Genomic DNA, 25119 nt, shown 5'->3' with positions numbered 1-25119 from the left:
TTAATATTAAATCATTCAATTAAGATCTTTTGGAGGACTTCTATTAGTAACTTTTTAAATACAACTCTGTCATATATTTCAAACACATTAGTTTTATGTTTTTTTAACTAATTATAAGTTATGCTTTTTGTTTTTTCTATTATCACTGTTTGAAAGTTACCAGATGTTTTTTTTTATAATTGTTGTTTAATTACAGTTTTTGTGTTACCAGATACATATGATACAGATGGCTACAATCCTGAAGCACCAAGCATAACAAACACTTCCAGACCTATGTATAGACACAGAGTGCATGCGCAAAGGCCTAACTTGATAGGACTAACATCAGGGGATATGGATTTGCCACCCAGAGGTATTATGATCAATCTTTTCTTATTTCACAGCATTAATGATGGAACAGCAGGATGGGGTGTAGCTTAGTAGCAGGAAGCTTGCTTATCAAGCACAGGGTCCCCTGCGTTGATCTCTAACAAAACAACTGACAGAGAAAGGAGGAAAGCTTAAGGAAGGGATGGTGGTGGTTTGCTCACTTGGTTTTCTGGTCTGTTATGAGTTCCATGTTTATGAAATTCCCCCAAAGTACGTTATGTCTTAGGAAACTTATTGTTTTGTTTCATGTGTGGTCTTTCTGATTCACTTAAACCAGAGAGTTTCAACCTGTGGATTGTGACCCTTTGACAAACCTATATCTCCAAAAGTATTTACATGACAACTTATAACAGTAGCAAAATTACCGCTATGAAGTTGCAATTAAATAATTTTATGGTTGTTGAGGTCATCATAACATGAGGAACTGTATTAAAGAGTCGCAGCATTGAGAACATTGATGAGAGTAAGATAGAATTCTTTGTCTTGACGTCTGTCCTAGTTTAGATAATGGAATTATCTAAAACTTGCACTCCATATGCAGAGTTTTTTGTATACTTGACATGTTAAAATTTGATACATTAGTAAAATGAAATATGGGCTAGCAGTTAATTCATCTTTCAAATTCTAGGAGAGACAGTAAATTATTAAAAACTAGTGTTTAGCCTGAGCCAGGCCACAAAACTTCTTTACTAGCGTCAAGCTGTGACAGTGGTTCAGTGTGAAACAGTATAGCACTTAGAGATAACATGATAAAGGAGATGAAAGATTGTTAGACAAAATATTATGGTGGCAGAAAGAGGTGTTTTATCTTAATCATATCATTTGAAATTTGCATTCCAGTTTTTTTTCTTTCTGGCTTATGTAGAGTAAAAGTATTAAGACTTTTCAGTTGCATATAAATGCCCAACTTAAATAATAGTACTTATGTGGAGTAATAAATTTAGGATTGCTTATAATTTGAGGTTTTTATTTATTGGAATTTGTCAGATTCTGAATATCTACTTTGTCTATTTGAAAAGCATGTGTGGCAGGATATGAAGAACAATCTAACTCAAATTTATATCCTCTGAAGTATCACAGCATCTGTTCATATTTGCCCTCTTTGAGAACTTTCATTCATGTGCATGTTTCTCTCCAATACACCATTAAATTCTCTCTAAGATATTCAATAATTAATCATCAGTGATAGCAGGAAAGCAAGTTTTCTTTTTTTAGTTGCTTCTATAAATGAGACATATACATTGCATATAATGGGAAAGTAGACCCTTCAGATTATAGTTGTTAATAATGTTTACTTATCCTCTGAATTTCTCTCCCACCCTGGTTAGTATACAGGAGTCTTCTTTCTTTCCTTGGGTCAGTTTAGCACTTAGAAAGAAAAACAATAATTTTTAATTATGTATTTTTGTCTGTGGGTTTGTATGTGAATGTAGGTGCCCAAGCAGTCCAGCAGAGGGTGTTATTTCCTCTGGTGTTATGAACTGCCTAATGTGGGTGCTGGGTACTGAACTCAGGCCATCTGCAAGCGTAGTACTCCCTTTTAACTGCTGAGCACTTTGTCCAGCCCTATATTTTCTTTAAAAGTCATATCAATAGTCTTTGCTGTTACTGGTAACTACTACTTCACTCATGGTTTGCTTCTTTTGTTTGGCATAATGTATATGGGTAATAATATTTTAAACCCTGTTCAGTGCCAGACCGATTTTTAGTTTTGATTGAGAGAAGGAAGAGAAATCAAATTCTTTGCATGTAAATTTTATGACATAGCCATTGGCATTATGGTAATTTCAGCTCTTTGAATAATGTTGCAGGATACATGAAGTGCTCTTATTGAGAGATGAATGTACACTGCCTTTTCTCATAGTCATAATTGTGTAATGATTATTTTAATATTAGTTAGATACATCATGTTTTTTGTGTGATAATTTAGAAATGCATTTTTTACTTTTAATTTGTCAACTGATTTAGCAAACTGTTTAAATTGAGGATTGTTTATATGAATTTCATGTCTTTTTTTTTTTTTTTCAGTCCTTTCTTTTCATCCCAATATGTTCTTTTCAATCCCCATTTTAGATTTCAAATTTCTTGTTCTGGATTGTGACAGTTGTGTGAAAAGCTTGTAGTGATATGAATTACTTAATTACTATGCATTTCTGGTAGCTTGAACCATGGCATTAGTTTGTCATGGGGGTTATTATTTGATAATTTGACTTAGGTTTCATACTTTAAATCTTGATATGAGGTAATCATTAAATAAAACATCTTGGGCACTTTTTATGCTATGGAATTCTAATATAAAAATGACTTCTTTGTCCTTGAAATTATTTTTATATTTCTAAGGACAAGAACTAGATAGATGTTCCCACAGGTAGATATAGGCAGGAAGAATTTAATAGCTTAAGGCAACTATCTGGTGCTGTTAGTTTTAACCAGAAATACTATAGAACTGATAATATTGTTTGGAAATGTTATATATAGATGATTAGATGCATCTGCTAATTGCATATCATGAAATACTTATTTGTTTTTAATGCTTATTTTCAAGTAAACCTTAGTGAAAGTGAATCTGAAAGAAAATAGAGGTGTAGCAAATGTGCCAATTACTGGGTGAAAAACACTTTACTGTGTTTCTTAGTTTTCAGATAATTGAGGTTTGTTTTAGTGGAAAAGGGTATTGAATAGCTTAGAGCTTCTCCAAACGAGCCAATGAGCTCAGTGCCTACACTAAGGGACTAAGTCCTCTTGGAGAACTGGTCATGTGAGTGCATTCCTACCCACAGAAACCACAACTTGCACTTTGATCACCACTAACTCCAATGCCATCTTTTCCCACTGAGATCAATATGACATGACATTTGTACCAACAATTCATACAGTACACTGATAAGTTGGTCAGCGAGAGACAGGGAACAGTTTAAAACATATACAGTTTACACTTCTAAGAAACTCAACTTTGTCTCAAAAAGGAAGGAGGTGTGGAAGTTCACAGGACAGTGAAGACATTTGAAGAATTTTAAAATAGGTGATAGAACTGGTCTAGGTTAGCAGTCGTGGGAACTGAGATTTTGACAGCATGATTTACTAAAGGTGCTGCTGATGTTCCAGTGTCATAGGAGAGTTAGGAAATGGAAGCAAGCAGCGGGACTCCGAGACATAGATTGGAGGCTCTGTCTTTATGTTTAGATAGACAGCTAGAGAAATCGGAAATTTAGAAGCCCAGGATAGACAACAAGCTGTGTAAAAAGACAAGCTTGTAAGATTGCTTTAGCAGAATGTTTGTAAAATATTGGTTAATAGATGTTTATAATTCTCTAGCGCTATATTCAGTCTTGAATATTTCTTTTAAAATATATTTTCAATTATGTTAATGTTGCTATTTAAGCAGTATAATTGCAATTTGCTAGTTTGCAAAGGCAGTTTGATGTGTTTGAGCTTATAATTGTGCCTTTGATTTCAAAACTATGAATTTAAAGTCTCAAGTGACTTATTTCTATATGTTTTGGTTTATGATAAAAGATGCAAATTGGGGGAGTGGCGTGGATTTTGCCTTTAAAAATGTAGCCTATAGAATCATATTTGTCATGTGAACTTTATTGAGTCTTAGAGCTAAGTGTGAATTTAAAAAACTGCATCTGAAATTTTAAAATTTCCGAGGAGACTAAAATTCTCTTGAAATAATGTACTTGAATGTATATTGACCCTTTTGATTATAAAATATATTCATTTGGAGAGAAATGAACTCTTTCATTAGAGAAGTAGCTGAGATAAACACAAAAATATTAATGTCTACTTTTGTTTTGACACAGAAAAGCCTCCTAATAAAAGCAGTATGAGGATAGTAGTGGATTCAGAATCAAGGAAAAGAACCATTGGGTCTGGAGAACCTGGAGTTTCTACAAAGAAGACGTGGTTTGATAAGTAATTAAATATTAAACTTACTATTTAAATTAGAATTAATTATATTAATAAATTTTGTTTTACATTGATTACTACTGTATTATTATGACTATGTAATCTTTTCTCTTAAAAGATACTGATATGTAGGCTGTCCTCAGCTACAATTTTTGTTTTCTAGAAATTTATACAAATTGGTTTGACAGTACAAAGCTATTTTCTTAGAAAATAGTGGAGAACACAATTTTACACTTTCATCTTCCACCTCAGAAAGAAGCGACCCCTTCTACATGTTAGCTGTATTATTGAGTAGAAGCGGTGCACAGGATAGTTAGGAGCCCAGTGGCGTGGGAGAAGAATGTAGACGGTCTGGGTGGAGACTGCAGCATGTGGGCACTTCCTCTTAGGAACTGAAAAGGGCTTTGGGGGTGGGGGGCGGCGGAGAGGCTGAAGAGGCACTGAATAGATCAGGAAGAACTTTGAAGAAAGGAAGAAAGTCAGTTTGACATTGCATTTAAACAATTTCACACATAAAGGGAGATTAGGTCCACACCTAATAGTTCAATAGTTTTTATGTCTGATTTTGCTATTTAAGGGAAAAGGTAGCTTCATATATCACAGATATTTTTTTTTATGTGCCAAAGTATCATGTATATTTCCAATAATTTTGTTTCTTAAACTGGAGACAGGTTGAGGTGTCATCTTTAAATCAAAAAGTAAAGAGTTCTTAAAATGAAATGCTTTTCAGTAAAGCTAACTTGCAGAATAGAAAAAGATTTGTGTGTACATTTTGACTAAATGCAATAGTAGTACCTTTTTGATAAAAATAGTTAGCAGAAGATGAAAAGTGTAAGTAAAGAGGGATATGGTGTCCATAGAAGATAGTAACGTTACAAATTTGGAAACTTGTTGAAAGTAAACTTAAAATTTCCTTATCAACTAGTACCTCCAGTTTTGGAGAAAAATTGATTAAATTAAGAATATCCATTTTACTTGTAAAACTTCTTTCTTTGTAATAGTTGGAGTCAGCATTTATAAATATATTGATCGACTTGATTTTTGTTTACAGACCTAATTTTAATAGGACAAACAGCCCAGGTTTCCAGAAGAAGGTTCAGTTTGGAAATGAAAATACTAAACTTGAACTTAGGAAAGTTCCTCCGGAATTAAATAATATCAGCAAACTTAATGAACATTTTAGTAGATTTGGAACATTGGTTAACTTACAGGTAAGAGGTGTGGAATGATACTATTGTCAGTAATTATTTAAAGAACTTAAGAAAACTTTATTTATAGAGATTTAGAAAATTTGTTCAGATTATCTTACCTGTTACTAGAATGAAATACCTGAAGAGGGCTCATTTAATAAAGAAAAGAGATATTTTGTAAGATGAAGTAATGCTGTTAGTTTGGTCTCTGATAAGAGATGGTTGGGCTAGGGGGATTCAGTGGTCAGACTCACTCCTATACACCTTTGTCTTGTGAGAGCCCAGGGATCCCTGAGATCTTGTGGCTTAATTAGGATTACTGTTGCTGTGATGAAATACAATGACCAAAGTAATTTGGAGAGGAAACGGTTTATTCACCATATGCTTCCTTATCAGCCTTCATCATCAAAGGAGATCAGGATAAGAACTCAAGCAGGGCAGGAACCTGTAGGCAGGAACAGTTGCAGAGGCCATGGGGGAGTGCAGGTTACTGGCTTGCTCAGCCTGCTTTCTTACAAAAGCCAGGACCACCAGCCCAGGGAGGTCCCTTACTCGCAATGGACTAGGCCCTTCCACATCAGTCACTTGTAAAGAAAATGCCCCACAGACTTGTGCATGGCCTATGGAGGCGTTTTTCTTAATTGAGGTTCCTTCCTCTGAAATGACTTTTAGTGTGTGTGAAGCTGACATAAAACTATCCAGCATAGCTTGTAAGGACAGCCCCTTTAAATGATCTGATAACCTACCACTAGCCTTACTTCTTCAAAGATTCTCACCACTTACCAGCACTGCTGGCACTAATGGCTTGTTTTGACCTGTCTTTTTCTGGGAAACTAAAAAATGTCATGAAACTGCTTCCACATTGAAATCTTAATGATTATCCAGGCCATGGTCACTCGGATCTGGCCCCCAAATAAACTTTTCTCTTACTGCCATTAACAGATAAGTAAATAAGCAAAGAATTTCCTCATGCTCTTTAGAAATAACTGCGTTGGCACGTTGTATTGATAAATAGGTCTAAGGAACTGTGATGATAAGTTCCTTACTTACTTGGAAGGACCAGCATTTCACATCTTGAGAAATTGTCTAGAGCTGTGTATTCCTTTAGAAGTAAACTGTCCTCAATATGTTAAATCTTAGGTTGCCTATAATGGTGATCCTGAAGGTGCCCTTATCCAATTTGCAACATATGAAGAGGCAAAGAAAGCAATCTCAAGTACAGAAGCAGTATTAAATAACCGCTTTATTAAGGTTTATTGGCACAGAGAAGGAACTACTCAGCAGTTACAGACCACTTCACCAAAGGTAAGAGAAATTTGTGTGAAGTCTTCTTGTTTCTTGGGGTCTTTTAACAGTTCTTAAACAGAGGCTTTTGAGCTATGAGGTCCCTGGCTTTCCTACTATAGAGACTTGACAAAGTTACTTATCCAGACTATTCTTTCATTAGCTTGTGAGGTTAATCCTAGTTTAGAGAATTATAATATGGTACGTGTAAAGCATCTGGAACATTTGCTGGGACGTAATCACTCATTAAGAGATGACTATATATCTTATAAGTTTATACTACACAATATCTTTGGAATTCTTTTTCTTTCTTTCACTTTTCTCCCTTTCTCTTTCTCTTTTTTAGGGGTTATAGAATAGTCTGGTTTCTCATTGTTAAAGCAAACAATGATGATTTAATTATTTTTCTGTACTTTTATAATTCATTTCTTACAAAGAAGATGTATACACTGAAAAGAATTGAAAGATAGTTGAGTTTGATTATAAGCTACATTTAAACATTCTTTATATGGGTAATGAGTACAAAATCACCCTGGTTGAATTTTTATCTTCCTTTACTAACTAGCTTGTTTTTAATCTTTCCACTTGTTCCGAGGTAATACAGCCGTTAGTTCAGCAGCCCATTTTACCTGTTGTGAAACAATCTGTCAAAGAGCGGTTGGGTCCTGTACCATCAGTTACTGTTGAACCAGCAGAAGCTCAGAGTGCTACTTCAGACCTTCCCCAGGTAAATAGAAGGTTTTATCAAGAGGTCTGTCAAATAGGTTCTTACTCATTTTCCATTCATTTTCCTTGGTAACTAGAATTTTGATGATGTATGTTCTACACAGAAATATGGTATTTATGTCTTTGAACTTCTCCTGTAAGTTAGTTTTATTGTAACATTTGCATTGTCTTCTGCTAGAGAATACTTTTTCACTTTGTGGAGTTTCAGTATACTAAATCTTATTTTTTCTATTGTCCTTTTGCTTAGTGTTTTATTTCCTGATAATTATGCAGTAGGGTGAACAGAAAACATTTGAGAAAGGAAGACTTACACCATCAGTCTGCATGTGCTTGATGGATGATGATACATTGTTTTAGGAACTCACTTGCCCTGCTTAGAACTTTGCACCACCTACTACTGCCTGGATTCTCTTTATATATGTTGTTGCTTTCCAAATTCTGTACTTGAGCGACAGTTTTTTGTCTCTACACTCTTGGTCTTAGAAATTTAGCTTTTCTTTTTCTCTAGATGTTTTAAGACTTGCTGTACATAATTGGGTTAGGATGTAGTATCCTACTTAGCTAATAGATGCCATGGTAGATGCTCTTTTTGATAATTCCTGATGCATAGAGTAAGACAATAACATTCTGTATGAAGGTTCAGAATGCAAATTGATAAGCAGTTACTTTTAAATTTTATGTAAGTAATCACTAAGTATAGTGTATTTAAATATAAGCATATTTTAGGAATAAATGACTCTTGTTTTTAAGCTTATGAAGCAGGTTTATACTTTAAATGTTCACATCTATTTTTAAATGTGCAGACTTTGTACTTATTAATGTACAATTCCAGGAAGGGACATTAGGAACCAACTACTTGGACAGATTTTTACATTGTAATTTTTTTATGGTTAATATTAAGGACTTTTTGTTTTTCAACATCTGTTTCCTTTTTATCTTCTTATTCTTTTCCCTTCTCTTCTTTCTCCCTGTTTCTCTTCCATTTTTTTAAAGGCCCAAGTTTCTGTGGCTAGTATTGTTATGCACAAACTCAGTATATAAAGTAGAATCAGGATGTTCAAAATCCCAACAGACTTAATATATGTTTGGGGAAACACTGAATATGTCCGTTTTAATCTTTTTAGAATGTAACTAAGTTATCTGTGAAGGACAGGTTGGGTTTTGTATCAAAGCCATCTGTTTCAGCAACTGAAAAGGTAAGAATAGCATGATGTGTTTGTCTTGGCTTCATAAATGTTTTCCAGGTGGCATCTTCATTTTTAATTTTTTTTTCATGGCTCCAAACTCCTGCTTCTTAATAGTATTGGTAGCTCTTACTCCTATTTGCTGAAAAAGAAAAGCCTAGCTACTTTCTTTTTTACATCAACATTGTAATACTTGCTTCTCTTATTTCTGTGTGCTCCATTCTTTGTCTTCTTTTATGTTTATTTTCTAAAGAGACATGCTTTTTAGTTTCAAAACTCTGGTAGTGTAATAGAAAGGGTCATGAGCTAGGAATATTATCAGAATTTGATCCCCAGCTCTCTGTTTACTAACTGCATGATAATTGGCAGTGCATTTAACGTTTCTCAGTCTTTTAACGTATTGGTAGGCTGGTGATGGTAATGTGTCTTTGTTTACGTAAAAGTAGTCTGTAAATGGGAAGGATGATCTAATTATTTTATTTTTGGTAGTTTAAAGTTATTGCTGACAGTTATCTCTTTAAGGCTTTACAATACACTTTTAAAAAAAGAAGGTAAATACAGATTGTTACAGCTGTTTATGGTTCTGTCTTCTGAATAGACAGACATAGGGTGTTTTTGTTTTCATGTTGCGGTATTAGGGACTTCCCTGATAACATTGTTTTGTTCGAAATACATGAAACTATAGGATATTAGAACTGAATGATCTAAAGACCAAGTATAACCAAGCCCCAAAAGGTTTGTGTTTCTCTGATTTTTAGTCCATGTTCTTTCTAGTCTGAAGGTTACAGTGGAAATTCATGATGAAAATGAATCAATCATCTCCTGAACTGCCCTCCATTTGTTCTTTAGAGTACTGTTTTTTTTTTAATTATTATTATTTATCTTTGTAGTCTTTGACATTTCTAGAAATTTGAAACTCAGTTTGCATCAGGCCTTCCTCTTGGGCATCTCAGTGCCTAAAATGAATTATTTTCCACATAGAAGTTAATTTTAATTTCTAGTCCTCACCTCTAGAAGTGGTCGTCTTAAAACCTCATGGGCACAATGCATGTATTTATAGTCTGCCACTTTTTCTCTACTTAAGTTTCGTGGCTTTTGGGTGCCTATTAGCAGGTGTCTTGCCATTCTCTTTAAATTTTACTTTGTTGCCAATGTGTCAATACCATTCCAGCGTCTATTATAGAAAATGTGAATTTATTGGCTACAGTTACTTTGTTTCATAAACAGTTCATAGACACCTCTGCCCTTGGTAGTTTGTCTCACTTTTGCTGTGCAATCTATGTTATCTACATTAGGAATAACTTGTGTACTGTCTGTGTCCTTCAACCCAAGGTTTCAGTCTTGTTCTCTTCCAGTTTCTTTTCTAGCTCACTCTTCTCTTTTGTTTTTGTTCTATCCTGGTCTAGTTTTAGCTTCTTTGTAGTGCTTCTCCTGGAGTGCATTTACCTTGCCAATCAAATGTCCTGCCCTGGTGTCTAATATGCCAGTCTTAGATATTAAACTTATCATAGAATGTTCATTTTTGAACTAAAAAAAATGTTTTTTTATTATTATTATTTTGGATATTTTTAAGACAGGGTTTCTCTGTAGTTCTGGCTGTCCTGGAACTCACTCTGTAGACCTGGCTGGCCTCAAACTCAGAGATCCACCTGCCTTTTTCTCCTGAGTGCTGGGATTAAAGGCATGAACCACCACTGCCCGACTTAATGTATTTTTTTTTTTTACTTCGAGGTATATATTATCCTGTTTTTATAGTGAAACTTAACATTTGTATTTGGAATTTTTTAAAATTGGAGATTGTGTGGTATAACTGAGCTACATTTTATATAGACACTTTAGTTTTTCATTTAGCCATTGGAAATGGCATTGAGCAAGTTCTCTTAAATTTTGATTTGATGTAGAGTTTTGCTAATATAAATCCAAAGATTGGTAGAATAAACGAAGCTTTTCTCTCCCATTATTTGTTATTTTCATTTTTAGTACATTGTCCTCCGAAGACTTTTCCCTGGTTTTTTTGAGACAGGATTTCTCTAGTTTTGGAGCCTGTCCAGAACATAAGTACAACATGATAACTTCAGTGAATAGCCATGATGTTAAGTGTCCTCACAACCAAAATGTGAGGCATTGCAGGTATTCAGTTTAGCCATATACAAGAGATGCACACATACACATCCATATACACACAGTGTATTTATGGCAGTTGTAATTTTTTACTGTTGATTAAATTAAGCTTTTTAAAAGTACCTAATATTGTTGAGAAGAATCTTCAGAATACTTTATAAATGAACCTTTAAGTCTTGTTCTTCTCACAGATCTCCACTGGCCAGTGCTGTAGAATGCTGTTAAGTAATATTGTAAATAAACATTCCATGTTATTGAATAGATGCATACTTAAAAACATTAAGCATATTAATTTTCCTGTATATATAGTACCTCAGATACTTTTAAAGTTAACTGAGTTTCTCTTTTCTGCTTTAAATACCTGCTAGGACTTCTTTCTTTAACATGTTTACATTCTTTTATATTAAATTTCAGTTTGAACATTTTAAAAATGAAGCTTAGATGACTTCATAGTAATCCTAAATAGTAAATAATTTTGTTTTTTTGCAGAATAGTCTTTCCCTCCCATTCTTAGCAAGAAAATGTTTGGTTTTTCCACGAACTAGTACTAGTATGGATGATAATATTGTGAGACAGAGATGTGAGAACTAGATAAACGGCTCAGCAGTTGAGAGTACTTGTTGGTCTTGTAGAGGACTCAGGCTCATTTCCCAGAACCCTTGTAACTTCAGAAGGTTTAGGGGATCTAGTGCCCTCTTTTGAACTCCTTGGACCCCAGACACGCACATAATGCATATATGTAACATACTGGCAAAACGCAAATACATATAAAATAAATCTAAATGAAAAAAAAAGAAAATGTGTTAGTGAAGTGTAACCTCTTTAGAGAATTGACATGTCTTGGTTATAGGAGATATTAATGAAAGCTTACCACATGATAGACCTCTTAACCCATCTTCTGGGTTTATATTTGCTACCAAAACTTGACAAAGGATATCATAAGAAAGGAAAATTATAGACTAACACCAGTTATGAACATAAACACAGATATTCCAAATAGAATATTAGTAATTTCCAGTGTATGTCAAATGCATAAAATACATCGTGGCTAGAAAAGATTTAGTCTAGAAACTCAAGATGATTTAGCATCAAGAAATCTATTTAACTAACCACATTAGTATTGGAAGGGATAAGAAAAACCTTACATGAATAACTTGGTAGAAAAACATTTGGTGAAATATTTAACAATCTACAAAATAGGAATAGGCAGATTCTCTACATTGATAAAGAATGTTTGCATCTCTACCCACCAGAATTAACATTGAACTTAATGGTTAAACATATTGAATGTCTCCTATCTGTCAAGTTCAGGAAATGAGACAGAGATGTCCACTGTAAACACTTGCAGATTTTTCTGTAGGGCATAACCAATACAGTAAAGTAATAAAATGAAATAAACCATTATAAAGATTCTAAAGGAGGAAATAAAACTGTTTGTATATGGGTGACACAATTATTATATGTATAGAAAATCCAAAATAAACTTAGAAGCAGTCGAGATGGTGAATACAATTAGATCTTCAGAAGTTAAGCTAGTATTATGTCACCATGTTAAGTTACATTATGTGAAAAAATTGGAAAATAAACATGCTGTGTTTACTTGCAAAGGCCATGCTTTGTATTAGGAATTGTAACTTAATCTTGTCTGTTGGAATTGTTTTGCTTCCTCCACTGTTTTCATTTTAAATGTATTTATTTATTGACAGTGCTAAAGGTTGAACCCATGACTGTGCTGCCAGCCTCCAGTCTCATACGTAGCTCTTAGTGTGCTACAATCAGTGCTTCCAGCTCCCAAGTGCTGGGTTTGCAGGCACGTGCCACCAGGCCTGGATAAATTTTACATCTTGAAAAATGTGGATATTCTTTACTATTTTAGTACCTAATCTCTAACACTAAATAGATTCAAATAAAAAACAATGCTTGTGGTTCTACAGTTCATTATGTCCAATACACGTTTTAATTTTACATCTTGGCACTTTTGGGCTATGTTTCACCATTGTGAAAATAAAGTTATAAGTGTAACCTCTGTGCTCTTGTTTCTTTATCTTTGAATTTTAAGGAGTCCTTGAGATATTCAGGCTTTGTGGAACAGTTTATCATATATCCTATCATTACAGAAGGAAATCCGTGGATAGGACTATGGATGTGCTTATGAGACAGCTTGTAGAAACAAAGAAATGTTCTATTCTCATCAGATACAAACTTTGAGCCAGCATGCCGTAGTCTGATATAAAATGCTAAGATGGCTTTAAAAGCTATATTCCATAACCACTGTAGTGAGGAAAATACTAGTGTTTAAACAGATTGTTTTATATATATTTGATATTTGAAAACATGGGAGTGTGGAAAACTTTTCTACTGTAAGCTGTTTAACTTTTTAGGGCATTCTTATAAAAAATGGTATACTTAAAGTAGTTAAATATATACTTAAAAAAGTGAGACTGTTTTATGTTTTTCATAAGTTGTTTCTCTTTTGTATAATCATTCACTTTAACATTTGTTACATAGCAAACTAGGTTCAAAGACATTCTCTGAATTATTCACTAATAATCACTGAAATTAGACTATAAGCTAAATCCATGTTTTATATCCTAATGAATGTAAGGATTTCATAGTTACTATTTCATGTTCATTAGTGATATGTGACAGTTTTTAACCTTGAAGAAAATTACACATGAAATTTGGGTACATTTAGAATATTATTTTATCTTTTAAACATTAGGTGTGCTCTGTGGAGGTAAAATAACAGTTTTTATTTTATTTAGATTTTGAGACATTCATGGATACACGGAAGAATAATGAGTTGCCCTTTTTTTTTCCTTCTAATTCCACGAGGAAAGATTAGACAGTGCTCTCCAAATCGCTGCTTTATGCTACACCAGATGTTAACATAGTAGCTAAAAATAGGGTGATAGTTCTCATTTATACTCCTACGTCCTTGGGTATTATGTTTTAGCCTAGGAACTCTTAAGATATTTGAAGCAATAATATTTTCTCTGGAAATTCATGGTGTATGGTTACTTGATTAGGTTTAATAGAATCTGTTGATACCATCTTTTCTGGGAACCCGTCACCTCATGGAGCTTAGTAAAGGAAATAAGTAGATTGTCAGAGCTGTCCTTTTTTAACATAAACCTTGTGTTTTAAAGGGTATTCCACTTGAATCTATAATCATTTTTTTAATTTAGTGTGGAAATATTTATCATGTGTGACTGTACTGTTTTAGGTGCTAACAGTATAGTGATAAAAGTGAAACAGTAATTTGTGTTCGAGAGCAAGAGCTTTGAGTTTGTGTTTTGGAGTGAACCTTCAGTTTATAGATAAGCACACCCCACCTCTTCAGTTTATAGATAAGAAGTTACCCCACCTCTCAAGTTTGCTTTAACCAAAGTCTCATAATTCTGTGTCAATAAGACTTAGATTCAAGAACCACAAAGAAGAGAAAGACAATTTTTTTGTTTCAAGGCTCTTGCAGTATAGATAGGAAGGAAGACATCACTATCAGAATTTTTAAAGTTTATTAAATAGTTTATATTACCTAACAACATTTAATGGTATTTTATATCATGGCTTAAGGAATAAAAAGTTGTTTGTTAAATATTGGGCAGAAAAGAGAAATGGTTAGAGCTTTGGCTTGTACTGCATCTGAGCTTGGCTTAAGAGGTTAAGATCACTTCAGACAGGAAGAATATGGCCTGCAGGGAATGGAGAGTGATGGCTGCATTTATTTTGGAACTTCAAATTATAGTGATAATACTAAATTGTTTGTAGGATGACATTCAGTTTTTCTCTTGTGCTTTTTTTTGCTTCAGTAGAGATAGGTAGAGATATATTCACAAGTATTTTCTGAGAAATACAGTAATGGCAGTCCTTTTTCTTCTTTGATGTCAAGATTTACATGTTTGGCTTTGAATTTTTGTAACAGATATTAAATCACTAGGAAATTTTTGTTTAGTTTAGGGCTTATTCACTCAAACCATTCATTTCAAGTCATAAAATGTGATTTAGTTATTTTAAGTATATAATACATTTAGTTCAGCATGCTAATTTTAGGCAGGAATGCTTTAAAGTTTGAGTTTCTTAGAAGCAAGACTTAAGAAATTATGAATGATAACACTCTGAAAAAATTGAATTTGTGTTGGTAGGTGTTGTCTACATCTACTGGCCTTACAAAAACGGTGTATAATCCAGCTGCTTTGAAGGCTGCACAGAAAACTTTACTAGTTTCTACCCCTGCAGTTGATAGTAATGAAGCACAGAAAAAGAAACAGGTAAGCATAAATAGCATGACATAAAATCTGCACTTAGGAAGACTCCTCCAGTCAGTGTGTGTATAAGGCACTTACCACAAAGTGAGACTAGATAGATAGATCTGTGTGGAGAAATAAGTAGCCCCCTCCCCCCCAATTTTCCATTTACTGTAAAGGGAAGTTTCTTCTTTTTGATCTTTGACACTTGCATGCATTTTCTAAGCTTCACAGATAGAAACTTAGTGTATTGCTTTTGTTGTCACGCTTCTTCAACTAAAACTGCCTTTCTTGTATTGCTTTATCTGTCTTTAGATATCATTAGATATGACTCAAATGATATTTTGATTCTTTTAGGAGGCACTGAAACTTCAGCAGGATGTAAGAAAAAGGAAGCAAGAAATTTTAGAAAAGCACATTGAAACACAGAAGGTAAAATAATAAAAGTATCTGGCAAAATACCAGCGTTCTTATTTCTATTGAATTTAATCTTTTTAATTCATAGTGTGAGCAGATTTATTGTAATTGGTAGTGGTAAAAGTAAAAAAAAAACTTAGTGTATCATGTGTATTAATTTATTAGCATTGCAGTTGAAGAAATGTGTGAAGTGTACGTATAGTTTATATGGAAATGGCTATCAACGCAAATTGAAAATAAGTTTATTTAGCTCTGTTACTGTAGTCTGGTCAGTGAATAATGAAATGAAATCTTTTTACTATTATTGACATGCTTTTCACTAATTGGGATTCTCTACTCCGGGGTTATACAAGAGTAATCAAAAGCCACACCTGACTGATCCATTTGCCCTGTGTCTAGTCAAAATTGTGAGGAAAATTATAATTATATGCCAGACTTCAAAGCTTTGTATGAAGAAAAACATCTTAGAATTTTTTTATTGTTGAAATGTGCATTTTGGCACACTAGGCTAAATTAATTAATTTTGATGTGGGATTCTCCTCTGTATGTTGTGAATACTATCTAATAAAGAATCTGCTTTGGGCCTGTTGCAGTGCAGAATAGGGCAAGGTGGGAATTCCAAGCAGATAGAGGTGGAGAGAGTAGGCAGAGTCAAACAGAAGCCATGTAGCTGCCACAGAAACTTACAGGTAGGCCACAACTATGTGGCAATACATAGATTAATAGAAATGGGTTAATTTAAGATGTAAGAGTTAGCTAGAAATATGCATAAGCTAATGGGCCAAGCAGTGTTTTAATAAATATAGTTTCTGTGTTGTTATCTCAGATCTGGGCGGCCGGGAAATGAATGAATGGCTTCTGCCAACATAATCTTATTTTTCCTATCTTTTTTTTTGGTTTTTCGAGACAGGGTTTCTCTTTGGTTTTGGAGCCTGTCCTGGAACTAGCTCTTGTAGACCAGGCTGGTCTCGAACTCACAGAGATCTGCCTGCCTCTGCCTCCCAAGTGCTGGAATTAAAGGCGTGCGCCACCACCGCCCGGCTCCTTTTTTATCTTTTTAATGTGATTGATAAAACATCAAATTATTTGTGGACATGGAGAGATGGCTCAATGGTTAAGAGCATTTGCTACTACTATTTCAGAGGACCCAAGTTTGGGTTTCTACACCAATATCAGGTGCTTCACAATTGCATGTAACCCTAGCTGCAAGGTACCAGACCCTGTTTTCTGGCTTCCATGGCCATCTGCATGCATACGGCACAAGCACATACACATCAATTATAAACTAAATCTTTAAAACTTACTTAATGTGGCTGGCATTTCTTGGCTTACATTTTTGGGGCAGATTGCTCTCTAATTTATGACATTTTAATTAGAAATTAGCTTTTTTTGTTTGTTTTTTTTACAAGATAGGGTTTTCTCTGTGTAATAGTCCTAGCTGTTGTGGAACTAGCTCTTGTAGATCAGGCTGGACTTGAACTCAGAGAGATCTGCCTGCTTCTGCCTACTGCGTGCTGGAATTAAAGGTGTGCACCACCACTATCTGGCTTAGAAATTAGTTTTGATATGTTTTATAATGTAGTAGAAATGTAAAAATTTAGAAAAAATGTTTTGTTGGAGTACAGTGGTGCATTAATATAATCTCAGCACCTGAGGAGACGAAGGCTGTCAAATTACTTAGTAATTTGTAGTGTAGGCTACACGTTCAGATTGTTGAAAAACTTACATAAGATTATAAATATGGTCTTTTCTTATTTTGGATATACTTCATTAAGGTGAAATCATAGTGCTTCATACAAAACTGAAGCTATCTTAACTCCGAGAACACAATTCCATGTGATATCTCCTATCTTAATTCTCTTGTTCAGATCTTATGTTCTAAGAGAGCCAAATAATAGTAAAGTTCTTCCCAAAGTAAACTGGATGTAATTATGCTGTTAGCTCCCAAGCCTGCTCTTCTATCTTTATACACTTAGATATGTCAGCTTTGTTGAGAACAATAAACTAAAAATAGTATTTGTTTTAATTGTTTTACTTTGTTTTGTTATCAGTAGTAGGAGTAGGTCTCTTAAGATTTCTGTTTTAAAACTTGCCAGATGCTAATTTCAAAACTAGAGAAAAACAAAACAATGAAGTCTGAAGATAAAGCAGAAATAATGAAAACATTAGAGGTTTTGACAAAAAATATTACCAAGTTGAAAGATGAAGTCAAAGCTACATCTCCTGGACGCTGTCTTCCAAAAAGTATAAAAACGAAGACTCAGGTATTCTGTTTTGTTTTCCATATGACTGCTTACTAAGAATATCAAGCATGGGTCTGGCTAGATGGCCTAGTGGTTAAGTTGCTCTTTCAGAGGACCTAGGTTCAACTTACTTGGCAGCTAACAACTGTCTGTAACTCCAGTTCCAAAGGATCTCATGCTTTCTTTTAGCCCCCAAGTGCACTGAATGAACATAGTGCACAGATACATATGCAGGCGAAACATCCATATATAATAAATACAAATAAGTTTTTTAAAAAGAGCTTTAAAATAAAAATATCAAACATGATTTTTTAAAGGTTTTTTTTTAGGATGTATCCTTTGTTCAGAATTGTACTAATCATAACTATACTTCTTACAGTGTGAAACCTGCTATTATAAAATTATTATGGATAATTTGAAAAGGTAGTTTGGGACAAAATGATATGGGTACTTGATTGTATGGTCAAGAAGTTTGAACTATGTATTGTTACTAGTTAGTAATATAAAAGGCTCATGATAGGAAGTAACCTATTATCACTGTCCAGAAGAATTTGCAAAGGGAAAAAATTCAGATGTATTACTCTGGATGATCTAAACAAATGAGCAAGATGTTTTTAGATGGCAACAAGTGATAAAATATAGGTGGTACAGTATTCTTTGTGTGTGTATAAAGCCACACTGACATTTCTAAATTCAATCTAAATCACATCCTTACTCTTCTTTAAAAATTATGCTCTACTGTCAGTTTCCATAGTGATGACTTGGTTTCATAACATCAGTTTATTCATCGTTCAAGTTGACCTGCAGTCCATTTTATTTATATTCTTTACAAACTAATTGTATTCCAATAAAGATTAGATCAGACGGGGCTGGAGAGATGGCTTGGGTTAAGAGCATTGCCTGTTCTTCCAAAGGTCCAGAGTTCAATTCCCAGCAACCACATGGTGGCTCACAACCATCTGTGCCCTCTTCTGGCCTGCAGGCATACACACAGACAGAATATTGTTTACATAATAAATACATAAATATTTTTTAAAAAAAGATTAGATCAGACTATGATGTTGCTTTACTTTGAGTCCTTTTTGTAAATACTCTTAATTAGATAAAGTTAGGTCTATGCCTGTTTTCAGTTTTGAATTCTTTCTTCTGATTCCAGTTTTTACTGGTTTAAAATTTTTTAAAGTAACTAATAATAACATGGTTCAAAAGTACATAAAAAGATACATATAAGAGACTCCTTTCCCCAGCCCCTGATAACAGTATCCCTAACACAACTCCTATTGGTACCTTTTGTCATTACTTTGTGTATTTACCTATGTAAAGATATATTGCTTGTTAGCCCTTTTCCTTCCAGAAGTTATTACATTATTAGCTCATAGAAATCATACTCTGGCTGTGGTATAGACAATGAATTTTAGGGAAATCAATGAGAATAAGGATTAGGATACTTTTGCTAGAATGATATCACATGAAATAGGAATGTCAGTTTTCATAGTGACACATACATTTAATCTTGTCATTCATGAAGTCAACACAGGAGAATCTTGACTTTATATATAACTAGCCCATGCCAAAAGAAAGGGGGAGAAAAGGAATCTGAGCAAAAGGATCTTGTAAAAATTTTACATAAGATCAGAATGTTGTCCGCTATGTTCAGAGAGGGGGAGGGGGAGGGAAATGGGAGGCGGTGGCGGGGAAGAGACGGAAATCTTTAATAAATAAATTAAGAAAAAATCCTTAAAAAAAGAACAACAAAAAAAATAAACTGAGATGAGGCATAGTAAAAAAAAAAGATCAGAATATTGTTATTTGAAACATTAATAACTTTTTCAGATGCAGAAAGAATTGCTTGACACAGAATTGGATTTATATAAGAAGATGCAGGCTGGAGAAGAAGTCACAGAACTAAGGAGGAAGTATACAGAATTACAGTTGGAGGTATGTTTATTACAGTCACACAGTTGACTTGGAAGAAGTGGTTACAGTTATGGTTAACATGAAAATGTGGGTTTGGGGTCTAGTTAACAATTGCTGACCACCGTGTATTTGTGGGGGGTGGATCTTTACAGAATGACTAGAGAAAATATTTAAAAAAAAAACAAGTTTATTTTGCTTTTTAATTTATTCATTTGCATAGGAAGATGAGGGCCGTTTGTGGGGTGTTCTCTCCTTTTACCATGTGGCTCTTGAGCATTGACTGCAGTGTATTTACCCTCTGAGACATCTTACTGCTTCTACCTATACATCCTGGTGTCCATTTCTAGTGAATTTTATTTCTTCTTTGTTTTTGTTCTCTTTTTCTTCTTTGGATTAAATACAGTTAAAGGCTTTTCAGGTAATTGTATGAAAACAGTCTTTATATGTGTAAAGTTATGTAGGCATATTGTATTGTTGAGTGGCTAAATAGACTCAGCTGTAAACCTTTTTAAACACATGCTTGTTTAAGTTTGGCCTATAGATGGTGCTGTGGCTGTTTTAAAAGAGAAGATAAGCTACCTTATAATTCAGTTAATGGTTATATAAGAAACTCCTCATGCAATTGATCTCTTATAAAACATGATGCTTAACATTTATTAAAATGTATAGAAATAAAATTATATAACAATATGAAACTATATTAATGTCTGTTTACTGTTGCTTGATACAATCTAAGGTTTTTTATTTTTATATTTTTTTAACATTTTAGATCATTTTGCTTAATTAAACTTTTCTTACAGAGTATGTTGACACTGATTTTTTTCCCCCCTCACCTTACAATGCAGTAGAAATCTGTTTAGTGCTGTATAAGTTTTAAAGATTTAACTTTTAGAACCTACTGGCCATGTCCTGGGCTAGGTCTTATCTGAAAGTTAGAAAAAGCTATGAAATTTTGTCCTAAACATGTATACACATACATTCCCTTGAAACATGATCTGGTTTGCCTACATATTCTACCCAAAACAATAGGTTTCTTCCATTAATTTTAAAATTATTTTCTCCTTATGAATATTTTGTACCATTAGTACCATTAGTATTGTAAAATTTCTGACATATGATTTTAGTAAGTAAATAACAATAAATAAATAAAAATAACACAAAAATTTATTGTTCTATGTTTTACTTGTTGTAATTCAGCCAAAGGTAAAATGGTATTTTCTGTTCTTTTATGGTGACTCAGCTTTGGTTTTCAATAATACTCATATATGCAGTAATGTAGTAGATTCCAGAATATGCACATTATAGTAATTCTGTTATCATTAATAGAGACTCGTTAGCACATATTCTAAGATTAAGTATAATTTGAAAAGGTCATACTGAATATGCTGTTTGATTACAGGATTTTTTAGAGACCTTTAGATTGAATCTTCAAATTATAGGCTTGCTGTAGCTTAATTTTCAGGGATTATCTGTGTGTCATTAATATTCTGCAGGGCATACTTTTCATACGTTTAATTTTAATAACCTTGTCCCTTTAAACTATATTATTTTATTTCAGTATTTTTTAATTGACCAGTTAAGAGTTGTATATGTGTATGGTATGTAGCATGATGTTTTAGTATATGTATATATCATGAAATGAGTTATCAAAGTAATTCATACATATTCAGATTCTTATGAAAATATATCAAAAATTTTCTTCCCTAGCTCTTCTCAGATATCATCTACTATCATCAATTGTACTCACTATACTATACAACTGATGATAGAATTTATTCTATTGTACATTTTGACCAACATTTCCCTTATTTTCCACACCAACACAGCCCTTGGTAATAGCCATTCTTCTGTTTCTATGAGATTGCTGTTTCAGATTCTGTGTGTAAATGAAATCTTACAGTAGTTGTCTTTCTGTGCCTGCTTTACTTATTTCATTAAGCATTATTATTTGATTTTATGTGTTTATTTTTGGTGCTCATAATTTGATGTTATTGCTTGGATGTCAAATACCCTTATCAGCATGTTCATCATTGTTTATCTTGCTTACAATGTTTGTATTTATAGTTACTCAAATTAGAAATATGGAGGGAGTCTTGATCACACCCTTTCTTTGTTCAACCTCTATATATTCAGAATTACCAAATTTTTGGTGAGTTGCTCCCAAGTTTTATTTGATTCTTTTGAATGAGTGTTTGCTTGCATATATGTGTGTATATGTACCACATGTATGGATAATGACCATGGATGTCAGAGAATCATTTTTGAAATTGTAACACATGGCTTTAGTTAACACAGGTATAGTATTGAATTTACTTATGTTCAACAAGTAAAGAAAATCAATGGAAATATTTTAAAATCTGAAAGCTCAGAAACACAGAGTTAGGCTTTTTCAAATTAGAGGTCTAAGTGCCTACTTATATTACATGTGTAAGCTATGCACTTTTTCTTTTCTAGGCTGCTAAAAGAGGAATCCTTTCATCTGGCCGAGGTAGAGGAATTCATCCAAGAGGTCGCGGTGCAGCTCATGGCCGGGGCCGGGGCAGAGGTCGAGGACGAGGTGTTCCTGGACATGCTGTGGTGGATCACCGGCCCAGAGCCTTGGAGATTTCCGCATTCACAGAGAGTGACAGAGAAGATCTTCTTCCTCATTTTGCGGTACTTTCTTAACCTCTAGCAAAAATAATACAAATAATTGTTTGTTGGGTTAGTAGATATAACTAAAGGAAAGGTTAGGAAAATGTATAGTAGTCTTTTTTGTTAGTTTTTGTTAGTTATAAAACAGAAACAGGGTCTCTTTGATTATTTGTGAGAAATATTTTTTTTTTTCAAGACAGGGTTTCACTTTATAGCCCTGGCTGTCCTGAAACTCGCTTGTTAGACCAGTCTGGCCTCAGATTCAGAGATTCTCCTGTCTCTACCTCTCAAGTGCTGGGATTAAAGGTGTGCTTTACCACGGACCAGCTAAAATTTTATAATTCTCAAAACTAGATAGGCCTTTAAATACTATAAGGCTAATTATTTAAGCGTCATTGTTTCAGAGAGGGACCTTATGAGTAGGTTTATGTTGATAACTTAAAGAAAAATTGGCATGTTATCTAGACCATTTCGATTTTTAAATATGAAAATAAATTATAAGGTTTTCATAGAGTCTAGTAAAATTGAAGGAAGATACACTTTTGATGTATAATCTAAAAGTTGTCTTACTTGGATCAAGGGTAAAATTTAAGAGAGTTTATCTAATGGTAGAGTGGCTAAGAGAAGGAGATTCTAGTCCCTAATCATCCATTGTTTGTTTGGACTTCCTGGGATTCATAGGCTAATGTGCAGAATGGAGACTATACCTACCTTACCCTTTCATTGTAGTTATTTCAGTGTTTAGTGTTAGCCAGAACATAAGTTACTAAACATCAGTATTAACCTAGGTATTCTGGTAATTACATCAGAGAGAGGAAGAACCATCAGTTCTTTACTCACAGAGCTTTTAAGATACATTGCTTTGACGCAGGTCAGTTGAACCAAACTTCATTTTAGTAAACATTTAAAGACCCCAATGACTAGTTTGACCCTGACGTGTGGTGAAAAGATCAGTGGAGGAAAGGTCAGCAATTAATAAAATTGAAACTGAGAACCAGAAGAATAGGTATTAGCTGTCTTCATCATTTAGAAATTTATATTTCGGTTTTTGGCATTCATATTTCAAGTTTTTAGTTAATATTTATCCAAATATAAGGAAGTTTTGAAAGAAATAGTTGATGTTTTTGAAGTAACTAAAGTGATTAATATTTAAGGCTGAGGAGTCTGGAAAGTCCTGTGCTTGTTGGATCCAGAAGCATAAAGACTGAGAACTAGAAATGTGCTTGGTGATGCAACTCAGCTCTTCCTCTTCTGTGTCCCACTCTACAAAGGAAAGGAGATCCAGATAATCTGCCTGTCTTGTATATAGTTATTGAGCTAATTAGGGGACTAGCAATCAATATGCTAAAATAATCATTTGTTATAATTGTGTTTTGCTGAGACTAAGATGTTTGAGAAATAAATATTCAGAAACTTAAGAATAGAAATTGTTCCATAAACTTGGAGATTTTTAGCTCTAAGTTAGAAGTGGTTATTTGCTCATGAAGAATACTAGTGTTAAGAGTATACATTTCAAAGTTTAGCCTTTTTATCTCTGAGCATAAGAGACAGGGTATAGAGATTAAGGACCGTTGACAGAAAAAATGCATTTAACAAATGCTTTTTAAAATTTATCTAGTTAAACCAGTAACAATGGTAATAAAAACAGTTGAAATTTATTGGGGATATTAAGAATTACTTGAATGACCACTTGATTTAGTCAGGATTTTCTGGAGGAGCAGAACTTAAAAGAATGAGTCTCATAAAGAGTGAGGGGGGATTTATTAGAATGACTTAAAGGCTATGGTCCAGCTAGTCCAAGAGTGATTGTCTGTACCAATGGAAGTTCCAGGAATCCAGTAGTTGTCCAGTTCACAAGACTGACTGTCTCAGCTTCAGTGATACACCGAAATCCCCCCAAAATAGACCATTCTTGCCAGAGAAGGGATGGACTTGCTGTTGAGAGTGCTGTCAGTAGGCAGAGAGAGTCAGCTTCCTTCTTCCATGTCCTTGATGTAGGCTGCCAGCCGAAGGTGTGCTCCAAATTGAAGATGGATCTTTCTACATCAAACTACCTGGATTAAAGGTGTATTTTCCCACCTCAAAGATCCATATTATAAATGGGTCTTCCCATTTCAAATAATTTAATTAAAAACAAAGCAAAACAACTCTCACAGGTGTGCCCCATCTTTGGGTTTTAGTTAATTCCACATAGTTGACACTAAGATTGGCTGCTATTTTGCCCATTTTTCCTTTTTTGAGGTGAGGACATGAAACCTGAAGAGATTAAATAACTTGTACAAGTATAAATTAGTTCACAAAAATTTGTATTTAATAAATTTATGGCTGTACTTTTATTTTGGAACAAAAGGAAAATATTAGTAATATACAAAGAACTAATGTAGTAAAATTGCTGTTTAGAAAAATCTTCCTTAATTTGGGGAAAATACAGCAAACTCCAATCAGGCATAGTATAATTGGGTTAGTATTTAAGTATTGTAAATTGTGTAAGCCATAATAAAATGCATAGTAAGGGAACCCATGCTCGGTTAATGTTGAATTTACAATCAGAAGGCCTGGATTGTAATCTTGATAATTTGCTTGACTGCTTGGAAAAATTGCTTGAATTCTCTGAATCTTTCCTCCCTTTTACTGAAAATGATACAAGAATTTCCTAGTTTTGATGATTCAGTATACTGTTTAAGAACAAATTTACCTTGTCCTGAGGTTGGCGTAATAAGGAAGGTTGGTAAGCAACCTCAGGCTTTGACCATTATTATTTTATCCATTATTTCTCAAATAGAACATAATGTTACTAATTCTGGGAAGTATAGAATTAGAACTGAGATTGGAAGATAGGATTAGATGAAATAACTATTTGTCTCTTAAGCTGTAT

General features: G+C 33.8%; 1 protein-coding gene across 15 annotated transcripts in view; it reads left to right on the top strand.

Annotated features, from left to right (window-relative positions):
- The window catches only part of Rbm26 (RNA binding motif protein 26), a 58566-nt gene that overhangs the window by 20067 nt on the left and 13380 nt on the right, over positions 1-25119 (top strand). For 7 of the 15 annotated variants that reach the window (XM_026788428.1, XM_026788427.1, XM_026788425.1 and 4 more), the window contains exons 9-19: positions 197-352; positions 4176-4287; positions 5333-5492; positions 6612-6776; positions 7351-7482; positions 8606-8677; positions 14932-15057; positions 15391-15465; positions 17547-17714; positions 19527-19631; positions 22065-22265. In XM_026788428.1, coding sequence (XP_026644229.1) covers positions 197-352; positions 4176-4287; positions 5333-5492; positions 6612-6776; positions 7351-7482; positions 8606-8677; positions 14932-15057; positions 15391-15465; positions 17547-17714; positions 19527-19631; positions 22065-22265 — 1472 coding nt within the window. The remainder of the gene's footprint in view (positions 1-196; positions 353-4175; positions 4288-5332; positions 5493-6611; positions 6777-7350; positions 7483-8605; positions 8678-14931; positions 15058-15390; positions 15466-17546; positions 17715-19526; positions 19632-22064; positions 22266-25119) is intronic. The other 8 variants (XM_026788423.1, XM_026788426.1, XM_013353115.2 and 5 more) reach the window with 5 other exon arrangements.

Source organism: Microtus ochrogaster, unplaced genomic scaffold (assembly GCF_000317375.1).
Source record: "Microtus ochrogaster isolate Prairie Vole_2 unplaced genomic scaffold, MicOch1.0 UNK2, whole genome shotgun sequence".
NCBI classification, from domain to species: Eukaryota; Metazoa; Chordata; class Mammalia; order Rodentia; family Cricetidae; genus Microtus; species Microtus ochrogaster.
The sequence above is the reverse complement of the archived record's forward strand: the minus strand, read 5'-3'. Positions and strand labels throughout refer to the sequence as shown.